Source organism: Vigna angularis, chromosome 5, assembly GCF_016808095.1.
Source record: "Vigna angularis cultivar LongXiaoDou No.4 chromosome 5, ASM1680809v1, whole genome shotgun sequence".
Taxonomy (NCBI): Eukaryota; Viridiplantae; Streptophyta; class Magnoliopsida; order Fabales; family Fabaceae; genus Vigna; species Vigna angularis.
The window spans coordinates 7792014-7817061 of NC_068974.1; the positions used below are offsets into that span (position 1 = coordinate 7792014).

Sequence of the window (25048 nt, forward strand, 5' to 3'; positions counted from 1 at the left end):
TATTATGATTATATATGAAATATAATAGTGACATAAAAATAATAGAAATAGATTATTTCTTAATTAGAAATTAAATAAATGTATTTTTAAGGTAGATTAACCGAAAAATAAAAGAAATAAAGTGTTTAAAAATTGCCAATTTAAATTAAATCTGTGAACTTTTAAATATGAAAACTAAATTGAGAAAATAAAATATTTTAAAAAATACATTGAATTTGAAAATTTTAATAAAAATAATAAATTAAGAAAGCTAGTAGAGATAGTACTTTGTTAAAACGCCCTCCGTAGTTTGAGTAAATATAATAACAATACACAAATTTATTCTGTTGAGTGAAGGTTTCTCTATTTCTTAAAACCCTCTGATTTCACTCCTCAGCCTCAAATTCGGAACCTCTTCTCACCCTGCATCTCAATTGTGTTTGATCGGTCATCGGCTGTTCAGTTGCCGGTTGCTGATCACCGTTTCTTTGTATGTTCCTTATTATCCTATAATTTACTTAAATTGAATTCTGGCCATGATTATTTGATCACACCCCATATGCTTGTTTCCCCTGAAAATTGATCAGGGCCTTTCTGGATGCTTTAAATTTTTCATCTTTTGCGTACCCTTTTTGTTCTCACTGCCACTTAATGCTCTGCACTCACATATGCATGTTTTGATCATCTTTGTGTTGTATAGTATGATAAGAATATGTGCATCATGCATGTTTAGAACTTGTTTATGTATTACTGTATTGGTTCTGATGACTCCATCACCATAATATGAACATATTGAGAATTGGGTATTTCATGAATTATTCTTATTCCTATTCTTCTTCTCATTGTTATTGTTATTGTCTTTGTGATGTTGTTATTGATATTCCATCCAGAAGTAAAGTACTTTGAAAGCGTTAAACAGTGTATTTTGTGTAGCAATGTTAAATTACGATGACTACTTGAATACTGAAAATCATATTAACGTTCAATTTGTATGGATAGGAGTATTCAGGGGGTTCTATTTGTGACTTTAAAATCAAATTGGAGTTGATTCTAGAAGTATGAAATGTTTATGTGCTAGATTGAGCCAGAAAAAAATCTATGAAAATTTGAAAGTTGGAGTTGTATTGGTGCCTGTTTAATTGCCTCAATGATTTTTTATTGTTAAGCAAAAGGGATGATGGAATTTCCCTTTTTGGATAAAGCTTTTTATTCTAGTAATGTACTTATTATTGCTGAATATTTTTTGGTTCAAAGGGAGTAGTTGACTAGGACAAGGGTTTATAGCAATTCAGATACTGCTCAAACCGTGGTATTGCAGCTGAATTTTCAAGAGTGGGATTGTTTCCAATTTTTTATGATAAGCATTAAAACTTAAGGAGAAGCATCTAGTATGTATATTTTCACGTGAAAGACAGTTTTGTTTGGCATGTTATCATTTTGCGTGAATGCTTGTTTAATATGTGTGAGATCCTTCTTACAATGTTGTTGCAGTTTCATCTAGGATTGAAATGCTATATTCACGAGCCTGAGGATTCAAAGCTCTAGTCCTGGCATAGTGTTACAAGTTCATGATGGATTTGAGGCTTAACCGTAATAAATGGGTTGGGAATATTTACCAGAAGTTTGAAGCAGTGTGCCACGAGGTGGATGATATTGTATGCCAGGTACTCTTTCATTGTTTTTCTACTTTTCCTTTTGTTTGTCTTCCCTCCTCATCTTTGCCATATTTTGTAACTTGTATTTGAAACCTAGAAATAGAAGACTTTATTTTTATCCTATAATTAATGCATTGCTATCCATGGGGTGGTTTAAAGAACTTCCGGTGGTTTAAAGAACTTCCTTCTTCTGATAGTCAAAGAACTTAAACAATTCAATTACAGATTTACACTTGTTGCTTGATCTTTGTTCATTCTCTTGTACTTGTATAACATATCTTGACGTTGGTTACATTGCAATCTTTAAATTCCTTTGTTTTTTCCTCTTTATTTGTTGTATTCAGGATGCTAAAACATATCTTGAGAATCAGGTACAGAATGTTGGAGATAGTGTGAAAAAGTTTTATTCTGGAGTTGTACATGACCTGCTTCCCTTAAATTCATTGGTCAGTTCACAATATGAAGATCATCTTCTGGTAGCTGAGAAAAATAACATTGACTTTTCAGTAGATTCTGTTTGTAAAGATAATAATAAAAAAAGGGATGAGGAAAATCCCATCAATCATTATTATGTGGCATTGATGAATTCCAATGCCATTGATATTGCTGATCATAAGCAACACGGTGTTCCTGTCAAGAACATCGATGAATGGGGTTCGTTTTCCCTAGAGTTGGAAGGTTCTTGCATCACCAAGGAAGAAGTTGGTGTTGACTCAAGTGGAACTTCTGAGTCTAAGAAAGAAAACTTCCACATCAGCTTTGAAGAGGCTTCCATTGGTATTGCTGATTATAATCAAGATGGTGTTCCTGTCAACAACATTCTTACAAATCAAGAGAGTGATGAATCGTGCTCAGTTTCCCTGGAGTTGGAAAATTCTTGCATCACTCAGGAAGAAGTTGGTCTTGACTCAAGAGGAACTTCTGAGTCTGAGAGAGAAAACTTCCACACCTGCTTTGAAGAGTTTGCCGCTGAGTCTGATCCTAAACCAATGAACTTGATGTCTGTTGGAGAGAAAGAATCCCTGGAATTCCCTATACACAGTGAATCTTCTTGTGATACTTTTGACAGTGGATGGGAAGTTTCAATCAAAACAAAGGTTAACATAGACGAGAATGCAGGGAAAAACTCATGTCTGATTGCTGATGAAAATGCTATGAATTCATCCCCCTCCCAGGTGTGGAGTCCCCATAGTCTTGACGAGGAAATTCCCATTAATTATTTTTCTTTGGCATTGCGCGATACTAATGCCATTTATATTACTGATATTCAGAAAGTTGGTGTTCATACCAGGAACGTAAATCAAGTTAGTGATGAATCTTGCAAAGTTTCCCTAGAGGTGGAAGATTCTTACATTCCTCAGGAAGAGGTTGGTGATGAATCCAGAGGAACATCTGTATCTTCAAAAGAAAACATCCATACAGGCAGTGAAGTGGTTGCTCTTGAGTCTGTTCCTAAACCATTGAACATGATCTCTGTTGGAGAGAAAGACTCCCTGGAATTCCCTATACACCGAGAACCTTGTTTTGATTCTTTTGACAGTGGATCCAAAATTTCAATCAGAACAAAGGATAACAGAGATGTGAATCCACGTCAAAATTCATGCTTGACTGTTGAAGAAAATGCTAGGAATTCATCCACATCCCAAGTGTTGAGTTCCCAGTCTCTAGATGAGGAAGAATCAACTAATGTCTCCTTGTTTAGGGAATCATCTAATGCCAACCAGAACACACATGGTATACTAGCTGAAGTTTCACCTGATGTTTCAGTGCCAAGTGAAAGGCCTATGACAAGGACAGAACCTTCATGCTCCAGTAGTTCCTTAACTTCGGGCAGTCTGTATTCGAAGTCGCATGGAAGATACTCCTTTGAAAATGAATCTTGCAAAAGAAATCCTGGTGATGCTTCTCCGTGTATTTCAGATAGTTTTGTTTTGCCTGTATGTTGTGAATCTTCTACCCATCCAGCTGGTCAAGTCATGGGACCTCAGAGTGGTCTTCTGTTCTCTGGTTTCTGTCAATCTATGGGATCAAAAGGTTGGTATCTCCAAATTCTACTTATGAGAATTTTTTCTTTCATCTGTTGTATATTTCATGATCAATGAAATAATGTCTTTGGATAATTCATGTAGACTTGGCAATTGCATACATGTTCTTCTCAATACAGCGTTATAAGATGCTATCCAGATCAGATATAGTTAAATTAAACAATTGGGTCAAATAATATATTGACAAGTTAAAAAATATCTGAATAACTTCACTATATGGCTTTTGGCTTTATGTTATCCAAGTTAAAACCATGTGTGCTGTATTAACTTTGTAAACCTGCTGCTGCTTTTGCAAGTCGTATGGTTTATCCAAAGTCCTGATACATAGTGTATCCACACAGATAATTACCATTTTCGTTAGTTTTATTTTTTTCTTCAGTATTTCATTTTGTGTAAAATTCAAATAAAGTGAAGTAGATAAAAATATTTATCTTGTATATTACTCGAGAAAAATAAAAATAGGAACAGATTTTTTATTGAGGAATCTTATAATCAATGATTACATGTTTCATGTCATATAAGTGTATTGTCTCCTATCTAAAGTGACTTTTGCTTGTTCAGATAAATCACTGGTGATTTCTCTTGAATCCTGCACTGAAGTCATTCAATTCAATGATGATGATCCGAAGCTGGAGAAAAGCTGTGTAAATGTGGTTGATAGTGAACTCCATGCAGTTGCCTGTAGAACTCGAAAGCTTCGATCATATAAGGTATTCTCCTTGGCCTTTCTAATTATATTTTAATGTGTAAACTAAGTAGACATTGTATTTTTGTGTTTTATCCTTAGTACAATTTAGTACTTACCAAGTAACACCACTGCTACTTTGCTACTCTTTAAAAGCTATAGTTATAATGTTATTTTTCGACATAGAAGAAAATATAGTTGCTTTGACATATCTCCCTCGATTCTTTATATGTTTTACATGAAAACGGGTGTGGTAGAAAGAGGAAATGAAGTTTATTCTTCGATATAAGTTATTTCATATTATGATCTTCTTTCTCATGCAGAAAAGAATCCAGGATGCATTTGCTTCAAAGAAGAGGTTATCCAAGGAGTATGAACAGTTAGCAATATGGTATGGAGACTGTGATATTGAGCCTAGACAAGATTTTTCGGAAACTTTATTACCATTAAGCACCAGAACGGATATGGAATCAAAGAATGTGCAAGAGCAGCATGATTCAGAAAGTGAGTGGGAGCTACTGTAAATACAATATTGACATACCAGTTGCTTTGGCTCTTCATTTTTTGCATGTTCAAGGTGGATGTGCTTACTGAAAATTACATTATTTCGGTTTCCACGAAGAAATGGTAATAATAAATTATTTATGATAATAATTTTTGCACGTTGTTTTGAAGGTGCCTTTTATTTTATTTTCTTTCTAAAGCTGCATACCTGAAAAATGTTTTACTTGGTGTATAAATGGTATCTATCTACTTGATATTGATAGTTAGTTAAATGGTATTTTCATCTGTTTTACAAAAAGTGTTTGTTTCTGAAAATGAAATTGAATGATGATCAGCATGAAAAAAAGATGTGTGCCCCCCATTTGAGAGATGCTTGTGCTTTCTTTCATGGCTTCTCTGCCCACGTCAAGAGAAGTTTTGATAACCCTTCAATAGATATGCATATAGGATTTCATTCCATGCATCTGGGACTCCAGGTAGGCACCAGTGAATGCAATCAGCAAAATCTTTTGGGTTGGCTCTTTGTTCTTTGGTCAATAGCTTGCCCTTTCTCTCCCCATAAACTGATGTGTGAGCATCTTTTCTGTACTCTGATAATTGTGTGATATTCAAAAGGGTGACATCTATTTTCAGTACTTGTAGTGCATCATGTATTATCTTCATAATTTCAAGATTTGAGCCTGTACCCCAGTATGGACCTTGGATTGGGTATGACTCATTGAAGCAGTTTTCATTGCTTCCAGGTTTCCATTCCCAGCTCCTGAAGATGGAAAATTAGTTGTCATTTTTGGGAACTGTCCAAATACAAATGAAGGAAAATGAATTGAATGAGTTAAAGCATGTCTGCTTCTATTATTTTTCCTTTTTACATCATTCATTGTAGTTCACTTTTGCATTTTCAAACAACTCGGGGTTTGAGGATACAAGCGCGCTTGATCTTTTGGTTTCTAAATCACTTGTTTTAAAAATCATTTTCAGTAGATTTCGAATGAAAAATTAAATTCCTAGTAGCATGAAATTATTCTAGAAAAAAAAAATTGGAGCCAAAAAGTGAAAAAGGGAATCACATGTCATAAGATAGAAAAACGTTTTTTTTTATCCTTAGGACACTTTTAAGAACCTACAAGAACTGTTAAACAATCTCATCTGATGTGCTCAAGAAATAAGCTGTGCTTTATTTATATCATCGAAAAATAATGAAAATGATGATTCAAACTGCACAAATTTTTTCAGAGAAAAAAGATTGAGAACTCACCACAGATGTGTTGGAGACATACTCATGAAAAACACCTTTTGAGTCAGTGGTTTGATGTTTGATTCTAACCAATTAGCCCATGTTTCCAAAGCCAACTTGTATGCTGTGGTAACTTCATATTCTTTGACATGGTGTGGTGATCCATACCTTAAACAAAAAAAAATGAACATTTTTCAAACCTTTTCAGTAAAGGAAGAATGAAGTTTCTGCTATGAATATTCAACTACACTTAGCATTTGGACACTCACGTAGCATTGATCAAAGGTTTGTGCATCCACCAAACATAGCTCTCGAACACCAGAATGTCCACTCCTTTCCAATGTTTGCCATGGCTATTTATTGAGTCTAGCTTGACCATTCTCTTGTGCACTGTGTGATTTGTTGCATGATCTGAAATGGATTCCACAATGAATGGAGCCCAATAGTACTCAATCGATGCATTGAACTCCTACAAAAAATAAACTACAGAACATCTTAGAAAAATGGATTTGGTGAGAATGAAATCCCAATTCATTTTTGAATGATTGAGGGTTAGACATATTAGTTCCTAATAATTGGTCCCTACAACTTACAGACCTTGACATCATTAGTTCTTGAACCCCTAACACACTGCTGTCTGAAAGTACTAAATATGACCCACAATCATGATTTCTGGGTTCAAGAGTAAGATTTTCCCACTTTTATGAATTCATGTGTCCTACCAAATTTCTTAGGAACGAATTTTTGAATTTGCTCCAATTTCATCTTGAAGTCAATTTTCAGGTGCTGTAAGATATAGTAATATTATGAGTTTGGTGTTTAGATAGATGAGAGACATGGATTCATGTACCTCGATTTTGAAGATTTTCATCGGTGGAATTCTTTGGAGGGATTTCTTTCCTTCAGGAATTACAGATTGTATCAAACAGATCATGGACTCAAATTGGCCTCTCTGTAATGAGTCTCCAATGAACATTATCCTCTTGTCCCTCAACATGTTCAACATCTTCAAAGCGTTAAATCTGAAGTCAAGAAACACAGAACAATCTAGTAAACCTCACTATTCCAAAGTCACAAAAGTGAATATTTTTTTTCCGAATTTGGATTTTCTTCTTTTGTTATACATGGATATTATTTTGATGTTTTAAAATAAATTAAAAACTTTTTTAATATATCAATAGCAGTATATTTTTTGAAATCTCAATAGAAAAAACGTACCAGAAAACTAGCAGAGAATTAGAGTTTATTTTTATTTTTTTTCTTTCGGAACAACAATGTAATGTTTACTCTAGAAACTTGAAACAGTTTTCTGTTTATGCTTACGAGAAGCTAGCAGAAGAAATAATTAAAAGAAATTCTTTTCAGTAAAATACATTTTAATTTCATAAATATTCAGTGTAAAAATATTTACATCATAAAAAAACCATTGACAATATGACTTTTTCAATAGTTATAGTAAAAGTTAACATATTTATTATATACCATTGTTTGTGATTGAATGATAATGTAAAAGGTAGCTGAGGAAGAACTCATGTTAAAGGGAAACCATACATCTGAGGAACATAAAATCCTTTTATACAAAAAACTTAAGGGAGTTAAAAAATTTGGGGGTCACCCCATAAAAACATGTTATACTACTAGTGATTGAACTATTCACTCAAATAAAAATAAAGTGTAATTTTTCTAATGATCATTGAACTAGGAAACAAAGGCAAAACATAGAAAGATAGAACGTGCATAAAGAGAAGGGTGGCAATTGGCAAAACCTTGGGAGGTTGCATCCTTTAGGCTGCCACCTCCAATTCTTGTAGAATGAATCAGGTCTACCATTCTTGTGGCATGTGGTTTGCTTGACCAAGTAAGGGCAACTCTCTTCTTCATACTGAGGATAGGACATATTGTCCCAAACCCAAGTCCCTTCAAACACGTTGCAATTATCCTCAAATCGGTCCTCTGCCGAAATTACAACAGGTAATCTGCTTCTTCCACCATGTGGCATGCCATAGAGTCTCAGAACAGAGCTCTGCTTCATCTTCAAACTATCTAGCACTAACCTTGCAGCTCCTAAGATCAGAATTGAGTACAACGCAATTGGGAAGAGGGATTGGATCCTGCGATCTATCAAAGACTGCATTGACAAGGGGTGGTTGAAGAAATTGAAAACTGTTCTAACTTTTGTTACTAACATTTTCCCACCAGTGCCTGATTTCGCAGTTTGCTTGGGTTCAAAGCACTTTATAAGACACCTTTCAACAAACGGTTGGTAGGATCAAAGTTTAGGTGCTGAAATATTAAGATTGAAGGAACATATATACTTACAAACACACTTAGGCATTGTCAAATGTCATATATATGTGTCAAACAATTTACCTTTCCTCTTTTCAAAACAGAATATATCAAGTTCACCTACGACAATCTAACTGTGCTAGAGCAATCTTTCATTATAACTATTAAATTAAAAGAAATTAAAGTATATGAAACAATTTTAAGTTAATTAGATGGTTTTTGACAAACTTGACTACATGATGCTTTTTTTCTTGCACTCCCATAATTTCTGGCTACACCCATGCTTCTGAAAATGACTATTTTATCTTGTGTAAAAATGACTTTCAAATTACTTATTCTAGAAATATTTTCGAATAAGTTTTTCAAAATTTTCAAAACCCAATTTTCAGAATAGAATTTTCATGATATGTTTGTGTATTCCAAAACATATATAATATCTTTCAGGATGAGTTTCTATAACGAGTCTTGAAAAAGACATGAAATACCTTCTGAAATATCTTTCTGGAAAAGCTTTTTCCCGAAACGAGCTCTTTCTTCTTCTTCCTTTGCAAACAAAGGGTGACAGTGCACCAATAGTCATAACAATAGTAACAAGGTATAATAAAGAAGTTATTTTAATCTTTTTCCATTTCTATGGAATGCGTTAGTAATAATTGGGTGTTGGTAGAAAAAATCTTGTGCAATTGGAAGGTAATGTATATTTTATTAGCTTGACTTCATCTATTGTGATGTTATGTACTACATTATTATTATTTGCATGATGGGATTATAAATTTTTATGGAAAGTTTTATATCACATCCAAAAGTTTTCGTACTTCTATAACACACCTAATAGAAAAATAGTATTTTAAATTTTGTAGTTGATTCTTTTTAAATTATTGTATATTTTAAAATAAAAATATGATATAATTGGTGTTGGATAGAGACTTATTAGGATATGTGGTGTTTGTCAGTCACCACCCAATTTTTATATTATTGCACTGTTGTACGTAAAATGTGTATTTGTAATAATAGTTCTTCTTATGTATTTCAGAGGACATGGATTTAATGTTTAAGAAATAAAGATATTCAAATATTAATATTAATATTAGAGCGGTCAAAACGGGTCACCCGACCTGACCCACCACAGATTGGTGGGTAAACGGGTTGACTCATGTAAGGACCGAGCGTCATTTTACTTTTAAAAAGAAGAAAGTGGTAGGGAAGGGAGGCACGTTCTAAGTGGTAGGGAAGGGGGCAGCTGCACATGTGAGTGATGGAGGGGCTCACTTTCGGCTGCTGGTGGAGATTATGAGGACCGCACGTCCTCTTTCTTTTAGTAGTGGAGTGGCTCCCTGTTCATCAAAGTGGGCAACAACTGTGAGTGGTGGGTCTCTCCACCTTAAGTGCTCCAGCTATCACGGGGAATCTTCATCATCAGTTCTTCAAAGTGAGCACAACACTAAAGAGGGGAAGGGAGAAGCTGGGGAGTGCACGATTTCTTCTTCTTAAAGGGAAGAGTTGGTAGATTCAAGGAGTTTTGGAGGGGCTTTACAGATTGGAAGAGTTGCTGCCATATCCGTGAGAGGGTGAAGTTGGGAGCTCCTGAAGTGCAAGGAGGCCTTGGATTGCAAGTCCTGGGGAGATTGATTCAAGAGGAGTGTTCGGTGCTGCATCTGGAGGAGTGAAAGGCTTGCTGCAGATCTGGGAGAGGAGAAGTGGAGAGCTCGTGGGTTTGGAAGGAGATCCACACACTGCATTTCAAGATTCAAGGAAGTCTTCAAGAGGTAAGGGGAGCTAGATCTGTTTCTATAGATTGTAGAAATATTAAACTGTGTTTGAGATCTGTTATATTCTACTCTTTGATGCAAATATGGAAATTTGGGAATGAAAAATGGGGTTTCTGGGTTTCTGGAAAACCTGATGCGATTCTGCAGAATTCTGCAGAAACGCGCGTGCGTCCAATCAGTGCTCGACCAAATAGTGGTCGGTCAATTTCTGAACGTTCGGTCGTGTATTCTGAACGTTCGCCTGAATAGTGACCAAATAATGGTACGCCAAAATCTGTTGAGCGTTCAGTTTGGTGTTCGACGAACGTTAGCGTTCGTCTGTGAGCGTAGCGTTCGGTTTTTGTGAAATAGAAATCTTAAGCGTTAATCCTAAACTGGTATTCTCATAATTAGCGTTCGGTTAAGATGAGGTATTCTCAGCTTGTGAGCGTTCGGTCTTAAATTGGATTCTTAAGTGTAAATCTCGAGCGTTCGGTTTTGCAATAATACTGATTATAAGCGTTCATCCTAAATTGTTATTTTCAGGAAGTGATCTTGAGCGTTCGTTTTGATGAATTAGTGACTGTAGTCGTTCGTTTAAGTTGGTATTCTTAGGTTTGGATCTTGAGCGTTCAGTCATGTCTTAATTCTGATTGTGAGCGTTCGGTCGTGGATTAATTCTGATTTTGAGCGTTCGGTCTTGGTTTAATTCTGATTGTGAGCGTTCGACCTTAATTTGATGTCCTAAGTTTGAATCTCAAACGTTCGTCCTTGATGTATTAGTGAATATAAGCGTTCGTTGTTAACTTGGTATTCTCGGGTAGTAATCTTGAGCGTTCGGTCTTAATTCGATAATCTTAAGTTTGGAATCTTGAGCGTTCGGTCTTCATTTGATAGTCTTAAGTTTAGATCTTGAGCGTTCGGTCTTGACATCTATTAGTAATCATTAGCGTTCGACCTGTATCGCGTATTCTGGGGTTTAATTGGTAAGAGTTCGATCTGGGTGTATCAGTGATAGTTAGCGTTCGATCTTGACCAGGTATTCTCAGGCTTCGATCGTAAGCGTTCGGTTTTAATGATAGATAACGTTCGGTTTTGCTGATGTTTATTCCCAGGTAGTGAACGTTAGTAATGAACGTTCGGTTTCGATGATGTTTGTCTTCAGATAGTAATCGCCATAGGCAGTGTTCGATATTTGATAATGATTGATCTTTAAACGTTCGTCCAGACATTGTCCGATTTTAGTGAGGGGTTCGGTTATAGCGTCCTGCCAATAATGTTCAATCTAATATGAAGTTCGGTGTTTTGACGTTCGACTCAGTAGCATTTAATCTCATAGCGTTCGGCCAAATAGTATAGTGTTCGGCAACATAGCTGTCGTCAGATAACGTTCGTCCAGATCGTTTTGGTGATCGACGTCCGTCCAAATAGTGTTCGGCCTGGTGTTTGGAAAATGGCGTTCGTCCAGTAGCGTTCGTTTCTTGGTGTTCGGTGAATAGTGCTCGTCCAATTAGTATTCTACAAATAATGTGTTCTAAGTTTATTTTCTCTTGAATTGAATTATGTGTACTAATGTTGGAACATATGCTGTGATGTGAGGTATGTGAAAATATGAGAATGTATGAAATATGATAAATTACTGTGATGATACGATTGTAAATGTAAATGATGTATGTGAGTATGAAGTGGACATCTCAGGGACAGATGACTATAAGTGGTTATGTGGTGTTGTGGTTGTTCGGTATAACTGTAATGAACTTAGGATCGGTCTGTCTATCCCTACACTCAAAGCATTGTTCATGCTCACATAGAGAAGAACAGTGTCAGTGGTGAGAGTAGAGGGAGGTCCTCGTCTATAGCCTTTAATGACAGATATAGGCAGGTTGGGGATTTACCTTGCTAGTGTGGGAGAGTGCCACAGACTATGCAAGTGCAAAGACGACTGTTAGTTCGACAGTTATACAAATCCGGATGAGTCGTGTGTGTGGATTTACCTTACATAGTGTTGGGGAGTGCCAACAGAACTATGCGAGTGTAAAGATGAGTCGTGTGTGTGGATTTACCTTGCATAGTGTTGGGGAGTGCCAGCAGAACTATGCGAGTGTAAAGATGAGTCGTATGTGTGGATTTACCTTGCATAGTGTTGGGGAGTGCCAACAGAACTATGCGAGTGTAAAGATGAGTCGTGTGTGTGGATTTACCTTGCATAGTGTTGGGGAGTGCCAGCAGAACTATGCGAGTGTAAAGATGAGTCGTGTGTCGTGGATTTACCTTGCATAGTGTTGGGAAGTGCCAACAGAACTATGAAAGCGTAAAGATGTGTGAGTTGTGGTTTAACGAGCATGTTTTAATTGTTCCTTTATATGTATCTATGTATGATGACATGAATTAACTGTGATATATGTATAACATGCTTTTTATATCTAGCTCACCCTTGCATTGTTTGTGTTGTGTGCCGTTTGGGTATGTTTCGTTGGCGATGATCATCCACTTGGATGGGAGCAGACGTTGTCGAGGAGATCCCCTTGGAGCAAGAGCTGGAGGTTGCTGATGTTGCGGAGTAGTCTTCTTAGAAATTTCCTGATTGAACACTCGTAGTGATCAATCCTTTCAATTGTTTAAGTTTAAATTTTCACTCCTTTTATTTGGATGACTGTAATTTCGCACTTAAATTACACGTCATATTCTGACTGTTCTCTATATTTGAATGCTGACGTCTTTATTATATAATATTCGTTATTATATAATCGGGATGTTACAACTCACATACTACAATTTTTTTAAATAAAAAAATTACAGAACTTTCTATAATTCAAATCTAAACATATTTCACTTTCAAATTTCACTCCCAACATGGGTGTTTAATATATTTTAAAAATAAGGAACTTAAATAATTTTTTCAAGCAAAAACAAAATAGTAATTTTTTTTATAAAATTAAAATTAAATTTTAATAAAATAAAATTAGGTAGGTGTGTTGGTGGGCTAACTCGGCCCACCACGGGTTCAAATTTGACCCGCAAAAAAAATACAATTTTTTCAAACCCAACCCGGCTCAAACCCGTGGTGGACCGAGTTGACCCGCGGGTTGTGACCCATTTTGAGAGTTCTAATTAAGATAACTAGATAACTAAGTTGTTTAGACGTGAAAATTCATTTTTAAAGACTCAAGTAGAAAAAAAAAGACGATGAATTCAAGTTAATGAAAGGAAAAAACCGTGAAAGATAGAACAAATATAATAAAACATAAGCTAAAAAATGGAAACAAAAGTTGGAAAGATAAGAAGGGGAAGGGGAAGCAAAGTGGTGATGCCACTTGAGAGTACTAAGCCACTAAGGTCTCATTGCATTGTTGGAAAGCAAGTATCACTCCAAGTCCCATATTGGATAGAAATGAGAAAGTAGAACACTATATAAAGGTGAAAGACTCATTAACCTTTTACCTTAAGGTTTTGGGTAGAAAGTGGTGTCAAGTTTTCATACATTGATATCCATTTAGGGATTTTAATCTCTCTGCATCTCATGTACCATTTAGATGTGATTGGATCCATTTAGTTTGCATATAGTTTGTCTGCTCTTGCCTATCATTTAGTACATTCACAGTTTGATTCCTTTGTGTTATCACGTTAGACATTACATTGTTTTGTATAAGAGTGAGTTTAGGTTCTTTGTGCAGTACATTATACTATTAAGAGTTTGAGCATTCATTATAGATTTGATTATAATTTTCATAACTCTGGAACATTGTGTATATATCTTGTCATTCTTAGCTTATGCATAACATTTAGGTAACCTGCATCACATCTGCATTCTATTAGTTTTAAACTCATAATATGCACGTTTTGAGGTTGATTTGTGTGTTTATTAAAAGAGAATTAGAGATGAAGAAAAAATAAATAAATATTTCATTTTAATCACAGAGTAATATAATCATATAACATATTCCATCACAACATTATTATCATAGCCACACCATTCATAAACCAATGTCGTTTCCTTCTACTATGTCGTCATGACCTGTTCTCACTAACAGAAACCTGTTCTCACTAACAGGGCAATTTGAGTCGTCTTCCATCGTGACTTTCGACCTATCTCCCCGATTTCTCAAGGACTAACGAGTAAAAACACTAGCACTACGCGCACTAGTGCACTATACTCAGCACGAGCCCAAGCCTTTTGGGCGAGACATCCACCTCCCCGCACAAAGGGAAGTGACACTCTGATCACTATCTCTAAACGAGAGTCCAACACATCACATCCTTAACGTAGCGCAGTACAAAAAAGCTCACACATGACCGACGACAATACAAGGAAATAACATATCTTCATATCCACATCGCATATCAATACCCATTCTCAATAACATGTATTATACCACCAATCATCAGGTTTAAACACAATTCTCAACACATTACATGCATAATCTCAGTAATATGCATTTCTTACCAATTACAAGATTTATAGCACAACCTCATTACCTTTCATAAGTACTATCAACATAGCGTTTATCCATCAGTTTCAAAGTTTCACAACTCAAAATAATTATTCAATTAAGTAAATCAACTTAACAACCCATTAACCGAAATACCACCAACCCGTCCCACTAACTTCCAAACGCTCACCTAATAATTACATATTCTCAATACATTCCACACTTCTCACTAATAGATATTAACTTGTCAAACACAATGTTTTACTACACCATATAAAATACTACGTCTTCATATACATTACCACAACATCTTATAAAATAATACGACTTCAAATAAATCACCATAAAACATATACAATTATTATGACTTTTATAAACTACCACCACAATACCTACAAATATTCAACTTTTATTATTTATTCTGTATACATAAAAATCTCTCATATTAAATTATGAAAATTATTCGTACCATCACTTAATTTATATTACTAAGAAAACAACAAGTATTCCAGCTAAAAGTTTAATCCCCTGAACTTAATAGTTTTAATACATATATAATAATATAATATTAATTATAACTTAACCTTGTTAAGTTTCTTTATCCGTTATATAATAATTTGCATACAAATTATATATTATAATATAATATACAAAGATTATAAAAACGGAATGAAATCTAATATATAATATACAAAGATCATAAAAGAATTATATATGATATGTTAATATATAATATAATATAATATACTATTTATAAATCTTGATTTTCCTAACTACAGCATAGTACAACACCTTTTATTAAAATATGAATTTCTTTATCTAACACCGTCTTCCCTCCTCCCTCCAATTCTTTCTCTACACATATCCTAGTCGTTAACCAACCCCACTTAAACCCTCTTCCCTACTCTTCCTCCTTTCCGTCACGCTACCCCTGTACTATCACCCACACTTTCTAGTTTCTACCTTTTCTCTCCATCCTAAAATATATCCAACTCTCTTTCCACTCTCCTATGCATTCAATTATTTATATATACCACACCCACATCTTCACACACTCTTGTCTTCTTTTCTCTTTCTTTTCTTCCTCACAAAGTCCAACTTATCTACTTCTTCGTTCTAGTACCCATCTCCTCCAAGGCAACCCACCTGACAACAGTAACACTTCCTCCTCATCACATTCTTATTCCACAAAACCAATACACCGTTATACAACCTAAATAACCTCCCAAACCTATCACTCCCTGCACATCACGCACTATCCTGTGTCTTTCTTTCCCAATCCATTGCTCTTTCCTTCATGCAACCCTACTAGAGATCAACCTCCCTTCTCTTCAAAACCGGGCTTTTGTACCAAACTAGACAAATTTGCCTGTCATATTACGAAAATAGGCAATTTTTGACCAAATGGGAAGTCGTGGGGGGCCAGAACGACTTCTAATGAAGAAGTCGTGCCTCCCTCACGACTTCACACTGTTCATTTGACCAGTGTTGAAGTCGTGCACCCCAAAAACGATTTCATGGTGTTGTAATCGATTACCGAAAACTGTAATCAATTACATGCTCTACATGCTATACATGACGATGATCCACCATGTGGACCAAAATGACGATGCAGATAGGCAATGTCATGCTCTACATGCTCAACTCGAGCATCAAAAGTATCAAAGCGGTCACCCATGTTCAGCTCCAGCTGTTCAAATCTTGCATTGATGCTTTCCTTCATTGTATTGAAGTTGTCCCAACAAATGTTAGGAGATCCTTGATCCCCCTCATGACGTCATCAAATGAAGTAGTTTGTTGTCGAACAAGGGTGGTGGTGGTTGTAGTTGAGGAGGTGCTTGATTATGGCGTTGAGGAGGAGGAGGAGGAGGAGGAGGAGAATTTTTGTGAACCCATCTGTTATCAGCGTTTTGGGTCAATCCAAAGGACTCTATCACTTGTCCTGATATTGTGGTATGCCTATTACGTGGGTCAAGTATTTCATCCTCCAATTCAATTTGAAAATGTTGTAGGATCTGGGTGACCAAAAATGGATTTGGTAAAGGAGCACCTGGCCTCAAAGTCTTCTTCATCCTATGTTGGATGAGATGGCTCCAGTTTATCTACTTTGCCGTCATTATTATCCACATTAAGAGTATATTTTCCTTGGTAGCCTGTGCAAAGTTAGAAACATGTGGAAACAAAACACGACATATAATATAATGTAATATTCTAGCTTCAGCTGTCATAGAGCCGGCTATAATTCTACTCATACGAGGTTTATGGCAAACAAATCAATTTTCTTGCAACGTCTATATTGTATTTATAGGCTCATTCGTCAACTAATTTACCTTCAAAGTTCAAGCCAATAGAGGGGAGGTTGACTATGGAAGCTAATAGGCTGAGTTTGATAATCATTTTCACATTCTTGACCTCAGTTTTAATTGTTCCATTATCAGAAAATTTGAGGTTGCTATAAAAGACACGTACCAAATCAGGATAATAGGGCGCAACATCACAGACAAAATCATCCAGTCCCAAATTTTTCAGGAGTTCTGGTAATGGATTACAACAAAACTTGTAATCGTTTACCAGAAGCTCGGGTAATCGATTACATAAACCCTGTAATCGATTACCAGTATCTTTTGGTTTAAATGAATGTATTTTATTTGTTCCTTTAGTTTTAGTTTAATGCATTATATAACAAAATTTATGTATAGATTTTGTTATATTTTGCATGATGTACAATACAAATGAAAATCTTTGTACACAATTATTAATTTGACAATATTAATTTAAATTTATATTTAGTATTTACATATATATAAATAAAAAAGAAATGATAGCACTAATTACAAATATATAAAAGGGGAAGTTTATTACAAACTTAAAAATTATTACAAAACATAACATATTTTTATTAGAGTCATCCAAGTTGTAGTATTAAAGAGTTGTAAAGAGTTTTAAACAGTTTAAAATAATATAAAGAGTGTTAAATAATACAAATTATTATGACATTGGATATATGAATCTTCTTCTTGTTTGTCCGTGTTCGTCTTTGTAAGTTCAATCTTTGAGATCCTCGTAGTGCTCAACATCAGTTAGAGGACGAATATTTATTGTTTGGACGAAGAGTTCAATATACGAAGACGTGTTCGGACACTTAATAGATATGTCAATAGTTTGTGCTTTTTGCCAACGTCCAATCATCTGTGCAATGTCATTATCACATTTAATGGAAGTTGTATCATGAATGAGGTGGTTGTTATGTACCTTTATTGAACCACGGTAATCGATATACATGACAACTTTTCTGTCTCTACACTGGACAATTTCACTTATTTGAGTTAGGAGTTCATTCAATGTTGAATTGTGATTGATTAAGGTGTTGACTTTTGCATCTGATCGGAATTCTAACCCGTACCCAGACCGACTTTCTATGATTCCAGCATCTTTTAATTGACCTTCGAAATAGATTATTGCAGGTGAGTTCAAAGTGTCAATTGTGGGTGTCGCAGATGAACATGATGCATTTGTTGGAATCATAAGACTCTTGATTTGGTCCGGAGATCTTACCCATGTAACATAAATTTCTATGACTGTGTTAATGGGAAAGTGAGACTTACATGTGATCATTTGGTTTACATCTTTGTCTGATCGTAGCTTAAATGCTTCATATGAGATTGTTTGATGAGCATTAATTGTGGATCGACGAAAGTACAACTTGCTGATGGCTGTGTTAGTTGGTTTGCCAAACACTATGCAAACTTTTTCTTTAAGGAGTTTGTGGGTACAATCGTATGGGATGCGAAACAATTTTGGATGCTGACATATAAATTCCACCCCATGATCGCCATGCCTAATTTCGCTGTCTTGAGATAAGGCAACAATGTATGAATTATATAGGTTTTCTGTGTCAGGGGCATTCATGCCAAAAATTTGATTCTCGTAGGAGTTCATATTTTGTAGGGGATCAAGTTTGCAATATGTTGAACTTGAATGGGAATTTGGATATGATTATAGAGGAAATAAGAAGTATGAGAAAGTTATGTTGTGAGGTTGTGTGGAAGACTACTAGAGCTTTGCATGTATTTATAGTGCCAAAAATGTTAAGTGTTGTCCAATCACACAAAATGAGTTGGAAATGAGAAAACAATTTTATCACATAATTGTTTCTGATTAATTAAAAAAATATACACAAAGTACATCAATATACATAAATTCAATCGGAATCTATCTATGTCCTCTAGTCCCACATGTTGGTCTTCTTCGTTGTCGTTGGCCTCGCCTTTGTTTTTGTGGTGCGAGACTCTGCGTGTGTTCGTTTTCATCACTGGGTTGAGTTTCAATCAACTGTTGTAGGTATTGGAAATCTATGGTTGGTCGATAAACATTTGTGATGAAGAAGCGTGTTGGTATGAAGATGGCAAAGTCATTGTCGAGGTTCCAAAATAATTGGAAGGACCTCCACTAAAAGTTGAAGGACCTGCACTAGACGGTGTTGTCGGTGGAAAATACTCGTAAGAGCTTCCAACCTAAGGATATGTTGATGTCGGTGGGATGTGTTGTGGGAAGCTTGGATACGGAGATGGATATGGATAGTGCATGTGGTCAGAAGAAGACCTTTGTGGATCATGATACGGTGGTGATGAACGATATGCAGATGGCGGTTGAAACTGTTGTTGAGGATCCATGTCATATTGTTCAATATAATATTTACGTTAGGTTGCAAGCAAAAAAAGCCTTTAATAAATTAAAATATGAAGATATTGTTGTACCTCTTCGTCCGTTGACTCTTCAATGGGAGCAATATAGCGGATTGTATGACTTATATACCATTGCATGTACTTGGATTCGTCGCGCAAGTGACCATTTTTGTTGAATGGAATACCGTTAAATACACAATTGTTGATGGTGTTCTTGCCAATTCCAATCTGCGCGTCCTCACATATCTTGTTTATGTTCGTCATCTAGATTCATTGGTGGTTGCGGGACAATTTGTCGAAATCCAAATTGACGCATCACACGCTCTGCTTGTTGGTATTCTAGAACAAAGAAGCATATGAGAGGCACAACTGCCCGACAAGTGGGGGGCAGTTCGATTGGAATGATCTGACGAATATCATCACGTCTGTACGGTGTCCTTATGAACTGAAATATTGAAGTTATTGTTTAGAATACAATTATTATAGATTTATTGCAAAATAAAAAGACGTACATATATAAGAGGTGTTAATTACCTGTTTAGGTGAGAGGTCATTCAACTTTTGATGAAATTGTTGTACAATTGTGGTGTCGTGGAATATTGACTGCGTTGTTCGACACCATCTTTTTGCCAACAGAAGAACAACACCAGCATAACTTCCTGAGTGACTTCATGTATTTATGGAGAAATACATGTTATTCTTTCCCATGCCTAACATTGTAACAATATCATGCACCCTCCGATATTTTACACTTAAATGACTTCATATATGTCATTTAAAAATGATATTTAAATTTGATTGTATTTAAATAAAATTTATATAACTTTTTAAAATTATTTACCATCTTTTTCCAATTTTATTCAATAAAAAACTAATTTTTGTAAATAGAAATGATTTAAATAAAATAAAAATAGAAAAAGTGAAATTGTGGGGGATACAACTTCAATTGGTGAAGTCTTGCACCCATTACAACTTTAATTTTTCCATTTTTATTTTATTTAAATCATTTTTAGTAAATAAAATTAATTTTAAAATTGTAAAAAAATCAATAAATTAACATTTTAAATACCAAATAAATAGAAAAATTAAACAACTTTTTAAATAGGTTTAATGTCTCTGTAGGTCCCTATTTTGGTCATGAATTTCAAATAGGTCCTCTTCATTTTCGGCGTATCAATTGAGTCCTTGTTTTTGTAAAATTAAATCAATTACAGGCCTGCCGTTAATTTGGACAAACGGCCGTTACGGTATTGGTTACGTGGCATTTAAAACGATTTTTGTATTAAATAATTGGTATGCAGAGATGTATATTCAGTTTTGGGTAAGGGCAAAGTAGGAAATTCAGTTCTCTCACTCTACACTCAATGCTGCCTCCCTCCATCGAGACCCATGTCTCTTTCTCTCTGACCAGGAAAACCTAGGGCTGGGAGGCACGCCGCCGCCACCTCGGCTGGAACCGGCCACCGCCACCTCCGCCAAGACCACGCCTTGGCCTCGCCGGCGACAACCCGAGCCACCGGAACCACCGTTGGCCGCAACGCCTTTGCCCTCCCTCTTGCTTCTCCGCTTCTTCGAAGAAGGTGACCTAGGGAGGTTTGCCTCCCCTGCGCGCACGCACCATCGCCACCACCGAGTCGGAAGATGGTTGCATGCTTCCTAGATTGGACGAGAATGAATGAAGAGTGAAGTATGGGTTTTGTTTTGATTTCTGTTTCTGAGTTTGGTTGATTGCAGGTTGAAGATGGTGTTGTGTTTGAATTGGGGGAATGGGGTTCGGAAGGAGACGTGGAGTGCGTGGATGAGGGAGTGGAAATCAGGGGGAGGTAGTGCGTGTCATGGCGGAGGATGTTGGTTTAAGATTGGGAACTCAGACAAATGAAGGTTGCAAGGGTGGAGGATGGTTGAAGAGGATGAAGACACTGTTGTTCTTCTTTCTGTTGTTGAAGATCGCGAGGTGATGATCCGAGATGAAGGTGCGATTGGGTTCCGAGAATGGAAGGTGGCACCGTGGTGGTTCGTTGATGCGCCGGCGAGAAAGGAAGGAGATGATGTTCTGGCCGTGGCGACGACTTGCGGCATTGGCAGGAGCGGCGGAAGCGGAACGGCAATGGCGGCTAGGGTTAGGGTTTTAGTGGGTGGAAGATGATAGGGCTGACGTGGCGAGGTTGAAGAGAAGGTGTTTGATAGAAAGTCACAGTTTTCCCACTATGCCCTCTCACTAAAGCTGATTTAACCTCATACTTTTTAATTGAAACTCTTTTTTAATTCCACTTGTACACTGTCCATGCCACGTAATAAACAATTAAACGACCGTTTGTTCAATTTGACGGCAGACCCCTAATTGTTACAATTTTACAAAAATGGGGACCCAATTGAGACGCCGAAAAGAAAAGGGACCTATTTGAGATTCACGCCGAAAATAGGGACCTACCGAGACATTAAACCTTTTAAATACAACCAAATAGTAGATGGCTAAGTATTTTACATTTTTATTACAAATAAATCAACCAAAATTATATTTTTAATATATTTATACATCAAATATGGTTTTTAAAAAAAATTTACACTTAAATGACTTCACATATGTCATTTAAAAATGGTATTTAAATTTGATTGTAATTAAATAAAATTTATATATTTTTAAAAATTATTTACCATTTTTTCCCAATTTTATTCAATAAAAAACTAATTTTTGTAAATAGAAATGATTTAAATAAAATAAAAAATAAAAAAAGTGAAATTGTGGGGTACACGACTTCAATTTTTTCATTTTTATTTTATTTAAATCATTTTTATTAACTATAATTACGTATAAATTTCTAAAAAAATCAATAAATTAAGTTTTCAAATACCAAATAACTACAAACATATATACAACTTTTTCCATACATATAAATATTACATTATTTATTTTTTTGACATCCTTAAAAACATCTCTCAACATCTTTAACTATTACAAAAAACAATTACTCAATCAAATCAAATATCATAGCAATTCCTTATTACTTTTTACGGAATCAACGAAATGTAATCCTATACATACCTGATAACTCATTGCATGCATGCAATCCTATACATAGCTGATAACTCACTGCATGCATGCAATCCTATACATATCTCATGGTCAATATTAAAAGTAGTACTTGCCAACTTCAAACTGTAACAATTACCATGCACAAACTAAACTTCAAACTTCAAATTTCATTATAAATATCATTCCTTCACCAATCCATCTTCACATCCAAATTCCACATTCAACAAATCTCATCTCCAATATTTCTTTATCTCGTCCTTATCTATTTCGTAATGACATTGTGGAACTTTGGAGCATCTTCATCATCGCAAATCATTGACGAACAACCTTTGATATTAGATAATGTTGATGAATTCAGCACCGATGATGAATTAGATCACATACTTGACGATGACCACAATGACGACGACCACATGACACAATAATGTGAACATGTCATTCCAGAGCTGCATGAACGTATGCAGTTCCAGTCAAAGGAGGAAACTATTGCTGCAATCAAACAATATCATATCATCAACGGTTACAAATACAACGTTGTTGAATCGAAGCCTAACATTTTTGTTATTCGATGTCTGCAATACCACAACGGCTGTCAATGGCGTTTGAGGGCAGCCTATATCAAAGTGCGTAAATATTGGGAAATCAAGAATATCGATTGACAACATACGCGTTTCTCAAACATACTATCTCAAGGTCATACAAATCTTGATAGTACTCACATTGTCGCAATCGTATCAAATTTAGTCCGGACAAACCCCTCCATTCCCATCAAGAGTTTGATTGTAGATATTAAAGCTCGATTTTGATATTCTGTGTCATACAGAAAAGCTTGGATCGCAAAACAGAAGGCTCTTGCTAGGAGTTTGGTGACTGAGAAGAATCTTATAACCATTTGCCGAGGTGGTTGCATGCCGTGAAGGATGCAAATCTTGGTACGATTTTACAATGCACTGGTTCTCTAGTGGAGGTTGATAGAGAAACTGACAATAATTTCTACATTATGGAAAGAGTTTTCTGGTCTTTCGGTCCTTGCATAGAAGGATTCAAATATTGTAAACCCATTCTCCAAGTTGATGGAACATTTCTAACGGGCAAATATCATGGAACTTTGCTCACCGCCATAGCTCAGGATGACAATAGAAATCTTTTTCCATTGGCATTTGCCATTGTAGAAGGTGAGACAAAGGAGGCCATGATATGATTCTTTCAACTACTTCGAGAACATGTTTGCCCCCAACAAAATATTTGCATCATCACTGATAGAGGAAAGAGGATCTATCAGCCTTAAGATCAGAAAAAGTTGGTTCAGAAGAAGTTCGTTGGAAAGAAGATGGTTTGAACTCTATTTATTGCATACGTCATCTAGCGTCCAACTTCAACAAATTCAAAAATCAGGACCTCAAAAAATAATTCATCAATTTAGGTACTACTACAAACTTTTTTACTACCGATTTACTTTTATATTTTTATAACATTATTGTACACATTTTTTATTTATTACATCATTGCAGCTTACGAGGTCAAGCAACCAACTGTCACGACAAAGCTTACTGCACTAAGAAACCAATACCCACAACAAGTTGATTAGATAGATAAAATCCCATTAAAAAAATGGTCTCTAGCTTTTGATGAAGCGAGAAGATATGGACATAGGACCACTAATCTTGCTGAGTGCACCAACTCCATTTTAAAGGAAGCACGTTCATTACCAATTTCTGCTCTCATCAGAACAACATTTGAGAGGACACAATCATGGTTTGTGGAACGAGGATTAAAAGCAAACTATATGCTACAAGCAGGCCGCCAATTTCCTGAAGGAATCGCCGACATTATTAGGAAAAATCAACAACAATCCGCATTTTGTCATGTCCATCGCTATAACCATGAAAATTCAGAATTTGATGTTCAAGAAATTTCAACACCTCACCAATACCGCTCTGTTCCACTTTCCTATAAGGTCAGGCTAAATGAATGGTGGTATGATTGTGGTCACTTCCAAGCTACTCGTCTCCCATGTCATCATGTCATTGCCGTTTGTGCATATTCTCATATCCCACTAACCCAAGTAATCGATCCAGTGTACAGTCTTAACAACATTTACAAGGCATATGAAGTACAATTTCACCCAATCCAAAATGAAGATTATTGGTCTGCGTATACAGGTCCAAATTTCATGCCAGATCCTAAAATGCGACACAAGGCATCTGGAAGACCATCTACAAATAGGATTCATAATGAAATGGATCAATCCACTCCAGATAAGCCAAAAAAATGCCCTTACTGTCGTAACGAAGGTCATCATAGGGAAAATTTTTCATTTCGTCAATAGTTATTAATTAATCTTACCATTTTGTAATCCAATCAATAATTAATATATTACTATTAATATTTCTTATTAATATTTCATATCAATTTTCTTTTATCTTTTTATTAAAATTTTCTCTATTCATTAAATCATAAGGGAAATTTCTTTTTTCGTGTAACACAAACAATACTAGAAAAATGTAAACTGACAATAAAAATTTCATTCACCAACCAAACACTCTGTAATCGATTACAACAAGCTTGTAATCGCTTACCAGGGTATTTATGCACACTTAACACTCTGGTAATCGATTACAATCTTGTGGTAATCGATTACAACACCATGACGTCGTTTTTGGGGTGCACGACTTCAACACTGGTCAAATGAACAGTGTGAAGTCGTGCAAGGGGCACGACTTCTTCATTAGAAGTGGTTCTGACCTCCACGACTTCCCCATT

The 25048-nt window shown here is 35.7% G+C and overlaps 3 protein-coding genes and 1 pseudogene across 7 annotated transcripts; 3 read left to right on the forward strand and 1 right to left on the reverse strand.

The window, feature by feature from the left end:
• Window positions 1-319: 319 nt before the first annotated feature.
• Window positions 320-5723, forward strand: LOC108340630 (uncharacterized). Of its 5 annotated transcripts, XM_052877792.1 has the most exons (7): window positions 320-469; window positions 1471-1643; window positions 1979-2809; window positions 2906-3668; window positions 4241-4389; window positions 4688-4868; window positions 5612-5723. In XM_052877792.1, the coding sequence occupies exons 2-7, from the start codon at window positions 1548-1550 to the stop codon at window positions 5644-5646; spliced, it is 2055 nt and encodes a 684-aa protein (XP_052733752.1). In that variant the 5' UTR covers window positions 320-469; window positions 1471-1547; the 3' UTR covers window positions 5647-5723. The 5 variants fall into 5 exon arrangements, 4 of the variants coding, with proteins under 4 accessions (XP_052733752.1, XP_052733751.1, XP_017433616.2 ...); XR_008248906.1 differs by having other exon boundaries at window positions 1979-3668; window positions 4688-4991; XM_052877791.1 differs by having other exon boundaries at window positions 1979-3668.
• On the reverse strand, window positions 5079-8436 carry LOC108340632 (protein trichome birefringence-like 31). The gene is made up of 5 exons (XM_017578128.2): window positions 7869-8436; window positions 6953-7124; window positions 6372-6571; window positions 6124-6270; window positions 5079-5628 (listed from the first exon to the last, which is right to left on the reverse strand). The coding sequence occupies exons 1-5, from the start codon at window positions 8288-8290 to the stop codon at window positions 5274-5276; spliced, it is 1296 nt and encodes a 431-aa protein (XP_017433617.1). The 5' UTR covers window positions 8291-8436; the 3' UTR covers window positions 5079-5273.
• A 12782-nt stretch (window positions 8437-21218) lies between these two features.
• Window positions 21219-23695, forward strand: LOC108339162 (uncharacterized; annotated as a pseudogene).
• Window positions 23696-24071: 376 nt separating this feature from the next.
• LOC108339163 (uncharacterized) lies at window positions 24072-24614 on the forward strand. The gene has a single exon (XM_017576305.1). It carries the CDS (start codon window positions 24072-24074, stop codon window positions 24612-24614), a length of 543 nt encoding a protein of 180 aa, XP_017431794.1.
• The last annotated feature ends 434 nt before the right edge of the window (window positions 24615-25048 follow it).